At 43.4% G+C, this 11,150-nt stretch overlaps 2 protein-coding genes across 2 annotated transcripts; one reads left to right on the top strand and one right to left on the bottom strand.

Annotated features, from left to right (window-relative positions):
• Positions 1-413: 413 nt before the first annotated feature.
• On the top strand, positions 414-5,127 carry LOC109868102 (iron-sulfur cluster assembly scaffold protein IscU-like). The gene is made up of 5 exons (XM_020457538.2): positions 414-718; positions 3,681-3,794; positions 3,944-4,054; positions 4,230-4,308; positions 4,443-5,127. Exons 1-5 carry the CDS (start codon positions 617-619, stop codon positions 4,532-4,534), a joined length of 498 nt encoding a protein of 165 aa, XP_020313127.1. The 5' UTR covers positions 414-616; the 3' UTR covers positions 4,535-5,127.
• Positions 5,128-5,283: 156 nt separating this feature from the next.
• On the bottom strand, positions 5,284-10,221 carry tmem119b (transmembrane protein 119b). Its single transcript, XM_020457536.2, has 2 exons — positions 9,907-10,221; positions 5,284-7,686 (listed from the first exon to the last, which is right to left on the bottom strand). The coding sequence occupies exon 2, from the start codon at positions 7,672-7,674 to the stop codon at positions 6,763-6,765; it is 912 nt and encodes a 303-aa protein (XP_020313125.1). The 5' UTR covers positions 7,675-7,686; positions 9,907-10,221; the 3' UTR covers positions 5,284-6,762.
• Between the last annotated feature and the right edge of the window lie 929 nt (positions 10,222-11,150).

Raw genomic sequence — 11,150 nt, 5'->3', positions numbered from 1 at the left:
CTGGTTGATGCTTATTTACAAAACCCTCTTAGGCCTCACTCCCCCCTATCTGAGATACCTACTGCAGCCCTCATCCTCCACATACAATACCCGTTCTGCCAGTCACATTCTGTTAACGGTCCCCAAAGCACACACAAAGCTAGATAGCTGCAAAAAACACTCAAACTGGACCGTTTTGCCTCCATCTCTACATTCAATGCCCTTTGTTGTTAACTGTGCCCAATAATGTTTGTACCATGTTTTGTGCTGCTACCATGTTGTTGTCATGTTGTGATGTTACCATGCTGTGTTTTCATGTGTTGCTGCCATACTATGTTGTCGTTTTTAGGTCTCTCTTCACCTAGTGTTGTGGTGTCTCTTGTCCTGATGTGTGTTTTGTCCTATATTCGTATTTTATTTTTAATCCCTGCCCCCGTTCCCGCAGGAGCTCTTTTGACTTCTGGTAAATAGGAGTTTTTTCTTAACGGATTTGCCTAGTTAAATTAATAATACAAATAAAACCAAAAGACGTCATGATTTGACCTCGTATTTTTCAGAGTTCACAGTTGTCTTGAAAGCACCATAAGGTAGGCGCTCGCATGGTTTCAGACTGCGTCATTTCAGACAAACCGTGAACATGGCGGGTCTAGTAGCAGCAAAGAAGTGCATCACCCCTCTTGTTGTGATCAAAAGGCTTTCTTCCCCGGAATATAAAGCCCAAGCCGCCTACCACAAGAAGGTAAAAAATAACTAGCTGTGTTTGATAGCTGATAAATTCAACCATGTTTCACTGTTGCGGTCGTAAACTCTTCCAACGACATGAATGGCTTGGCGCAGTAACGTTAGGCAACTAATTTAGTAGGTTAACTACCTAATATTAGGTAACTGAACTTGCCCAGAAGCAAAGGTAGCATTTATGATCTGTTATGTATTTGTCATACAGTGATGTTAGCTAGTTGAAATATATTCATTAAAGAAAGCGGTAGCTTAGGTAACATGCGTCACATGTCTTGCCTAGTATTAATTTAGAGTACTCTAAAGGTAGCTAGTTAACTGTAATTTAACATGTTCACTTTTTTTCCTGCCAATGCAATTTTCATGTACAGCAGCATGCCGAGTGAGACAAGTGCTACTTGACGGTTAATCTGTTCCGTCCTGAGCTGTTATCTAATTCCACAGCTATTTTGGTAACAGGTACCTAGAGTAAATAAATTAGCTAGTTAGGTGACGCGGCATCTACAGTGGTAGCCCTGGCAATACGTAGTTTAATTGATTTTTGGCTCTTTATTAGACTCGGAAATAACATTTACACAGTAACTCGGTTTCTGTTGAACCAACATTAGATGTGTGTCCCTTGATCATTATTCAGTTCCATTACACAAGTTATTGGACGAAGGTCTCTTCTGTGTGGTGGAGTTTTAAGCGCTCGGTCTGAACATTGAAACCCAAATTAGTGTTTTTTAAATTTTATTTTTACGAGCGTGTATGCGCTTCAAATTAGAAAGGATGTCTATTTTTCTCGCGTCCACGCGAAAGTGAGCGGGTAAATTGGCAGAAAATAGACTTTGTGCATTGTTACATATGGATTTGTGACATTCAAGTGTTTTTGTAGCAATAAAACGAGGGGCAGAGTTGTGGACTCGAGTCACGTGACTTGGACTCTAGTCCTCACCCCGATCCAACAGGTCCCAGTCATGCTCAATGGGATTGAGATCTGGGCTCTTCGCTGGCCATGGCAGAACACTGACAGTCCTGTCCTGCAGGAAATCACACACAGAACAAGCAGTATGGCTGGTGGCATTGTCATGCAGGAAGGGTACCACATGAGGGAGGATGATGTCTTCCCTGTAACGCACAGCATTGAGATTGCCTGCAATAAGTTCAGTTCGACGCTGCTGTGACGCACCGCCCCAGACCATGACTGACCCTCCACCTCCAAATCGATCCCGCTCCAGAGTACAGGCCTTGGTAACACTCATTCCTTCGACGATAAATGCAAAACCGACCATCACCCCTGGTGAGACAAAATTGCAACTCTTCAGTGAAGAGCACTTTTTGCCAGTCCTGTCTGGTCCAGCGACGGTGGGTTTGTGCACATAGGTGACGTTATTGCCAGCGATGTCTGGTGAGGACCTGCCTTACAACAGGCCTACAAGCCCTCAGTCCAGCCTCTCAGCCTATTCCGGACAGTCTGAGCACTGATAGAGGGATTGTGCGTTCCTGGTGCAACTCGGGCAATTGTTGTTGCCATCCTGTACCTGTCCCGCAGGTGTGATATTTGCATGTACCAATCCTGTGCAGGTGTTGCATGTGGTCTGCCACTGCGAGGACGATCAGCTGTCCATCCTGTCTCCCTGTAGCGCTGTCTTAGGCGTCTCATAGTATGGACATTGCCATTTATTGCCTTGGCTACATCAGCAGTCCTCATGCCTCCTTGCAGCATGCCTAAGGCACGTTCACACAGATGAGCAGGGACCCTGTGCATCTTTCTTTTGGTGTTTTTCAGAGTCAGTAGAAAGGCCTCTTTAGTGTCCTAAGTTTTCATAACTGTGACCTTAATTGCCTACCGTCTGTAAGCTGTTAGTGTCTTAACGACCGTTCCGCATGTTCATTAATTGTTATGGTTCATTGAACAAGCATGGGGAAACGGTGTTTAAACCCTTTACAATGAAGATCTGTGAAGTTCATTTGTAAAAATCAAAAACTCTTTGAAAGACAGGGTCCTGAAAAAGGGATGTATCTTTTTTTGAGTTTGCCACCTATGGATGCAAATTGAGGTGGCTCATTCTAAATGCTTACCCTATAATGCACAAAATAAAAAAATTGAGCACATGTTTCACATTAAATACATTGAAGCAAAATTTGACAGTAGCCTAGAATATTATATTATTAAATTGAATGAACATAACATTTATTTGAGAAATACAGGCCTATGTTCTTTTTCAGCCATGGTTTTCATTTGAAGCATTGTCTTATCCTTCGCTTATTTGTTACAGTTGCAAAGACATATTTGTAGTCAACTTCATTCTGAAGTTATCGGCAGTTCCAGAGAGACCCATCAGAGTTGAGTCTTTGTTTAGCGGTGCTCTTCTGTGTATAAAGTGACAGAATGGCAAAAACAAGCATCTAATGACACACTTAGCTATTCTGAGTGGTCTGAGGTAAATAAGGGTTTTCAAGTGCAACTTCAGTAACTATGGTTTTGAGAAACAGCTTGGCTATTAAAGATGCATCTTAAGATGGTTCTAACAATGATCTTAATGCTACTCATGCTCTGGGAAACGAGGCCCTGATATTTTAGGATATTCAGACAATCCTCGTAATGATGATCTCATCAAAAGCTTTGTTCCCAGCATTGTTTAATAGTGTAGAGAATGACTCCGCATCATGGCTATTACATCTGGGGGGAGGGAGGTTGCAACAGGAATTACTGTTGTGCGCAGTGGAGCCCTGTCCTAATCTGTTTATTTTAATTTGCCTTACGTAACGTCAACTTGTTACATAACAGCAATGCAAGAGGCCTCAGCCTTGAGCCTGCTTTTTTGGGAGACAGTTGGAATGTGATTACGGATGCTGTTATGTGAATGTTTGTGACAGCAGCAGGGCATGTTCCCAAGAGAGGGTAATCATAATTGTGAATGAAGTGGAATCAACAATATGATGACTAACCATGACATTTCCTTCCTTTTTCCAATTTTTAGGTAGTGGACCACTATGAGAACCCAAGGAACGTTGGGTCCCTGGACAAGACCTCCAAGAATGTGGGTACAGGCTTGGTGGGTGCCCCAGCTTGTGGAGATGTGATGAAACTGCAGGTACGTTGGTCCCCTGGAGGATTTGCAGAGAAGCGGCATGTTCTATTTAGTTACCAAGCATGTGTTTAGTAACGTGACTACATTGTTTATGAATTCATTTGTGGACAAAAGTCACCATTTGAATGAAATGACTCCTTTCCTTTCTGCAGATTGAGGTAGACGATCGTGGGAAGATTGTGGACGCCAGGTTCAAGACGTTTGGCTGCGGCTCCGCTATCGCCTCCAGCTCCCTGGTAACAGAGTGGGTGAAGGGCAAATCTGTGAGTGAACGTTCTGCACCCATGACACTTCCTCTGCTTCCTCTTTCACTGTTCTGTCTGAAATTTTGCATTTCAGTCTTTTCTGCCACGCTGCTTGTTTGTTCCTTTTGTTACATATCATGGTTGGGTGGAGTTTATTTCTTGGTTGATGGAATGTTGCTCGCTTGGCTTTCAGATTGACGAAGCACTGACCATACAGAACACGGATATTGCCAAAGAGCTCTGTCTTCCACCGGTCAAACTTCACTGCTCTAGTAAGCTCTTATTTCAGTCTAATATCTAAGGCTGTTCTTTATAAACTGTTTAACAAGTTGTGAAATTCTAAACCATTTTTTAAAAACCTAATTTTAAAACCATTTGAAATTCCTGACTGTGCCCTTTTCTCCAGTGCTGGCTGAGGATGCCATCAAAGCTGCCCTCCATGACTACCGTCTCAAACAACAGGATGGCAAGATTGAGGCGGTCAACGCCAGCAACTGAGGGCTTTGCCAATGTCTGAACACCAGTGTCCTGCACCCTACTACCAAGGGGACACTCAAAGTATAGTCCTGGATCCCCACTCCACCATTCTTCTATATATGGGGCACCTTAAATTAGTTCATGTTATGTCCACCCATACAACGTACATAGATGGCACAGTGTACACACCAAGCCCCTGTGGCATTATGTTTTTTTGATCTTTACTCCAGCCTGCCACATTAACGCACATTTTAAAGGCACTGATCGGGGGATTGGTACAAAGTAAGCCTTATTTTCAGGAGTGAAAAATGTGAAGTGAGTAGAGTGTACAGGAGTTTGCTTGCTTTGTGCTTGAGTATTTTGTCATGGTATGGGTGTGTTCCATTGGGAAGTGATTCTGGATGCAGTGGTGGAAGTATTGAATAAGCCTTAGAAGTTTGTCTTAGTATTCCATCAACACTCCTGTACTAATGGCTTGATGGCAATGATGAAATGTAATGCGGAAGATGTAAAATGGTAGCAAACTATCAAGGTATCTATTTTGATTGTTTAGTGACATTTCAGACATAATTCCTGGTTTTAATGGACATTAATAAAGTAATGCGTAAGGAGTATTGCATGTCTGTTGTAGTCATTTAGTCAACCAGTTTTTCGGTATTACCTGGTATTTGTCAGATGTAGTGTATACTACCAGATAAATTGAAGTGCTGTATTTCTCCACTAGATGGGAGCATACAGCCATGTTAAATATGTGACTTCATACATTCAGCTAAATGGTTCTGCTTTTATCGTTACCTACCCAAATACACAACACATTTTAGAATGCTGCTGTTTCTTACTGTCTTCATAAAATCTACTTTATTTAACCAATGTACAATTATGGAAGGAAAGTCGGCACCTCTACAAACATTTTGGAGTGTGCATGTTTTCAACCACACCGGACTAACCAGCCTGTATTGTACAAGTAGAACAGACACTTGGATGCTTTCCCAACTTCTGACCCAGGACCTGGGTCTGCAGCTGAGCAACTGGCCCTTTAAGGGACAACAATCTGCAGTTGCTTCACATTTCTTTGACTGTTAAAATACTTATGTAGGCATTGATTCTTGACGACTAACTTAAATGCTTCATGAGCTTAATCTGTCGTACCCATTCAGAACCCCAACTAGAAGTTTGTTTTACTTCAATGTTTGTGAACAAAGTTAGTGTAAACGAACACTATAGCTTCAAAACATGGTTCACAATCAGTTTGATCTCATGGATGCTCAGTCCTTGCATCCATAGCTCTATGACTTTGAGAGTCGTTGTGTTTCTTAAGCCCCATCCCTCAGCTGTTTACTGAAACAAGTGGCTGGGTGCCTGCTTTGTTATTGTTAGAACTCCGGATTGACCCTTTAATGGAAATGTTTAAAGCGAAGGGATAAACATTTGACTAACCAAACGATAAACAGGTTTTATAATGCAAAAATACTTCCCTTAATGTAGGAAACATGCTAAGTTCAAGTTGTTGCAGATGCTGCACCATGATGTGCTCATGGTGAACTTCCCCTCCATATTTGTTCAAGGGGTGGCAGGTAGCCTAGTGGTTAGAGCGTTGGGCCAGTAACTGAAAGATTGCTAGGTCGAATCCCCGACCTGACAAGGTAAAAATCTGTCGTTCTACCCCTGAACAAGGCAGTTAACCCACTGTTCCTAGGCCGTCATTGTATATACGAATTTGTTCTTAACTGACTTGCCTAGTTAAATAAAAAGAGAAAGCAATCTCATGTTGCCCTAAAAAATGATCTCTACCAATGAGTGGAAGAGAGAAATAAAAGGCAGTACCATTACTTTGGCCATTGTACAAATACAAACAACACTAGACTACAGCGTCTATGGGTGTATGCTCAGGTTACATCATATACCCTTTAGGGAGCGACATGGAAAGATGGCTACTGGGAAACAAATATATGATTACATACAACTGAATAGACATTTGGTATGGCTTTGCCTTAAAGATGTCACTCATGCAAAAGCGTCCAAACCATTGAGCTCAAACATATTGTCCAATGCAGTGGAGGCTGGTGGGATGAGATATAGGAGGATGGGCTCATTGTAATGGCTGGAATGGAATAAATGGAACGAGATCAAACATATGTAAACCACATATTTGACTCTGTTCCGTTGATTCCATTCCAGCCATAACAATGAGCCTGTCCTGCTATAGCTCCTCCTTCCACCAGCCTCCACTGGTCCACTGTCCAACATAGTTAAAATGCTGTTTTCTCCCCAGTGATCAACGGAATAGACTGCGTGACAGTGGAGTTCTCCTGCCTATCCCCTTCCTGCTTGGCTTGCGAGTGCCCTTGGCCAGATGGAAGCTCAGCTCTTGTGAGTGACTCGTCATCCTCTGTTAGGCCTATCTGTCCTGGAAGGATCTCTGGCTGCTTGGGGCAGCTGCGGTGTTGGGCCTCACTGTCTGAGAGCTGGCATACCTCCTCCTCGCTCTGCTCAGGTGCATTTGATGGCTCGTTGTCTTTCTCTATGATTTCTCCCTCAGCCTGAACAGTCACATCAGGACTTTTCTCTGCAGCTGCTGCTATCTGTGTGGGGTTGTTTCCCTCTCGCTCACCCAGGGGAGGTTTGGAGGGAGTGCGGAGGTTCTTGGCTGCCCTCATGATGTCTTGTTGGAGCTGCTTGCTTGAGTCAACTGGTTCAGCCTGCTGCCCATTGGAGGGTTTCTCTGGCACCTCGTTGAAGAGCTTGGTACCTCCGGTCTTGTCCCTCTGGTCTACGTACATCTTAGAGGGGAAGGACGAGGGGTAGTAGGCATTGACCTTCCGCTTGCGGCTCATGATGCAAGCACAGCAGAGGATGAGGAAGATGGTGATGAAGAGGATCGAGGCAACAAGGATGAGGAGCATGTTCTCCTGCAAGAAGTGAACCATCTGGCTGAGCAGGAAGTGCTCTATGTGAGTGGAGCCATCTGAGGTGGTTGGGGACTCTGAGGCTGGGCCACTGGTGGTAGGTGAGGAAGGGGTGGGGATGAGGCTGCCCAGCTCCTCCCCCTCTGCACTGCCCTCCAAGGAAATGTTGAAAGGGAGGGGTGTGGCCAGACTGGGACTGCTGGACCAGAGCATCACAGAAAGACTAATCAGATGAAGTGCCATGAGGAACGTCATCTCCTGTAGGACCTGCAGAAAACAAGAACAGTGTCAGTGCTGCTGCAGTAACTGTTGTCAATTTGCATTTCCACTTATTGAATTAAACAGATTTTGATCAACAGAGGTGTTTGCAATTAATGTAGCTGTTCTTGTGTCTAACAGTGACAGATAACATCTACTGCTTTGTGTGTGTTTCACAAAACATTGTAAAGGCCTCACCCATCTACAATGAATGAACATATCTTCTGAGTAATTTCTATTCTTGATAGAATGTCTATAGCTGTAGAGCCCTAAATGTAATTTTAAGACCAAGACAGCAGCTGAGAACTGATGAGAGGCAGGATTTAAAGTCTGGATTCAAATCATAGCATGTCACATGCAGACACACACAATGGCAATGCACACAGACAGATACAGTTGATGTACACAAATGCCTAGATTCAATCAGATTGGCCTTAACCCACAATAACTGAAAACTGCACAGCAGATCATTGTTGAGTCGATGTCGGAGGTGTAAATTAACTGCATTGGAGCTGTCAAATTGGTGAGCGGCTGCTCTTGTGGTCATTGTCACGAAAGCCACACACATCCTACCCACGTTCAAAGTTCAGAATGAAAAAGTATAGAAATAATGACATCATTAGACTAAATAATACAAATTCATATGAGCCTAATCGAGTTGTAGATTACAACACACATTTCAATGTTAAACTTGTAACAAGGCTGCATGGGATTTCTACTAATGAGACTTGGTGGAAATGTCTGATCGGTATAACGCCGCGAGTCGCTTGCTGATATGACAGCTTCAATGCAGTTACACCTCCGTGGGTTAAAGCGGAACTGATCGAATCTAGGCCAAACTCCTGTCCGGTCAATGATATTTGGTTACATGACTAAAACGTTAATCCCATTTTGTCAATCTGCTTTTGGTCAATGTGAGAGTCACATCATCTGATGTTAATGTCATTGCTTCCTGTCCCGATCTTTTAATAACTATTTTGGATATTTATTTAAACAGCTCCTTTTCATGCTGCTTCACAGAAATAAATCATGGACCGCTCATTTCCCTGAAATTGAATTTGGCTTAAAACAATTTTCTACGGTAACGTGGGTTAACTAGCTCCCTCGGGTAATTCTCACATAAACCACTGTCACCTATTTTCCCTGGCTGCCACTACTCTTGCTCAACAAAAAATGTTACCCCGGTATTTGGGAAAAATGCCCCTTTACAACAAAAAAATTATTAAATAACAAAAAAAGTGTAAACTGTAGCCACTTATTTCCCTTCATAGTTTATTTGCCTAGCATGACCATCATCCACATACCACATTTTTACCAAACTTTGCATTTTTGTGTCAGCAGTTGGACATTGTTCTTAGAGGGGGCTGGTTACCCCACGTTACCCTAGCAATAACAAGAATAACTAACTCTTACTTTCACAATGACTGAGAAAAACCAACTGATCATTGCCGATAGAAATGTAATTAATAGAGTTGTCATGATTCCTTACTCAACATGTATTTTCTACACAATATATTTCTATCTGAATTGTTCCACAGTTGTGCTCTGCTGAATGTAGCCCTGGACTAGAATGCTGGCCTGGTCCATATAAACCAACCAACCCCCTCCTTTACCCCCTTTTCCCACTCCATCTGTGTGCAAGCTGGGCCACATGAGGCATTGCACTTATCAGGGAAGGGGGGATGGGAGCGCATCTACAGTTTATCGCCCATTCCCCCTCAATGTATACTTTCACACACATGCAGATATGTGAACACACACAAAGGATACAGATGTATTAGTCTCTATTGAAATGTTCAAGATACCATTAGATGGAGACGATCAGACATTTGTCAACAGTCATACATTTAGCACTGCCTTTGTGTGGGAAATAATGACATACAAACATTTTAATACGATTGAATAATTCAAAAAATAAAAGCTCTATTCACCGCACGTTTATCTGCACAATGTCTCATGCAAATATGGGAAACCCATTGGTCTCAGAGAACATCCTGTTGGGGAACTCTATTGAACTAGCCTGATTCCCTGCTGGCGGGCTGCTTGCCTGGAGACATGTCATGATGCTGTCACTGTAGCTGAACTGCACTGCAATGGTCATGTGAGGTCATACCTGTCCACTAAAGTGAACTCATATTTGATAAGAATGTTATCAGCTAGTATTTCATCTGTTTCCCTATGTGGTAAAATGTACAGTGAAAGTAAATGAATAGAAGTGGCTCTACTCACCTCCTACAGAAGTGGTCACACAGAAAAGGCTCCTCTGGAACTGTGGATGATTGAGAGAGGAAAATGGACTGAGAGAACAAGAGGGAAAACGTGCCTGCCTCACCTCCTCCAGTAACTTCTACAGTTTCAGATTTTAGACTGGAGGTTTCTCTGACCGGCACAGAAGGAAAAAAAAGTTTTTTGCCATTAGGACACATCCCTCCTTCCCCCTTTCTTCTCCTTTCCTCCCCTTCCTCTCTTCTCCTTCCCTCCCCTCCTCCCTCTTTTCTCCTTTCCTCCCCTCCTCCCTCTCTGGCTGCCTTGCTTCCCAGAAAATGACTGGGCTCATGGGCTCTACACAGATTGTTCTTGTTAGGCAGTAGTCTAATGTGATGTGGGGGCAGGGGGCTCGGCTCTCCTGTCCCAGATCTAGATGCTCAAGGCCAGAGTCAACAACACTGCAGCAAACTGGCTGGAGCTCAGAGTGAGTGGGGGAAAAAAAATAAGCGTTCAGGGTTTTAACTGGGGAATAGACAGAGACTCAACTAACTGCAGACATTTTATTGGATTAATTGTTTGTCGCTTGGCTTACTCCCTCTGTCTTCTTACATGCACTTAGCAATCTTAAAGCATTTTGGGCCACCTAAACAAAAACTATCAAGGCTTTTTGGATTGCTGAATTCCCTTGCACTTACCCTCTCACTTACTTTCCTCACTCTGCCAGATACACACATCTCCCACACTAGCTAGAGTGGAAGTCTCACGAGGTTATAGTTATGGCTAAAGGTTTTTTTGGCCCCACACTGTCCCTCTGACACCCTGGTGACTTACAGCAGACCAGCCATGTTAACAGACATGCAGCGCCACAGTTTGATCGTCTCTCACAGGAAAGGGTTCATGTTTCTTGTGTGGACAGCCTGGTCTCATAGACTTGACGTAACATAGTAAATGTAAATCCAGGACGCTGCAATTAGTATGATACATTATATATACAAAAGTATGTGGACACCCCTTCAAATGAGTGGATTTGGCTATTTTAGCCACACCCGTTGCTGACAGGTGTGTAAAATCGAGCACACAGCCATGCAATCTCCATAGACAAACAATAGCAGTAGAATGGCCCTACTGAAGAGCTCAGTGACTCAGCGTGGCACCGTCATTGGATACAACCTATCCAACAAGTCCCGGTCAACTGTAAGTGCTGTTATTGTGAAGTGGAAATGCCTAGGAGCAACAACGGCTCAGCCGCGAAGTGGGAGGTCACA

Source organism: Oncorhynchus kisutch, linkage group LG23 (assembly GCF_002021735.2).
Source record: "Oncorhynchus kisutch isolate 150728-3 linkage group LG23, Okis_V2, whole genome shotgun sequence".
Taxonomy (NCBI): domain Eukaryota; kingdom Metazoa; phylum Chordata; class Actinopteri; order Salmoniformes; family Salmonidae; genus Oncorhynchus; species Oncorhynchus kisutch.
Note: the sequence above shows the minus strand (reverse complement) of the source record. Positions and strands in the feature narration are given on the sequence as shown.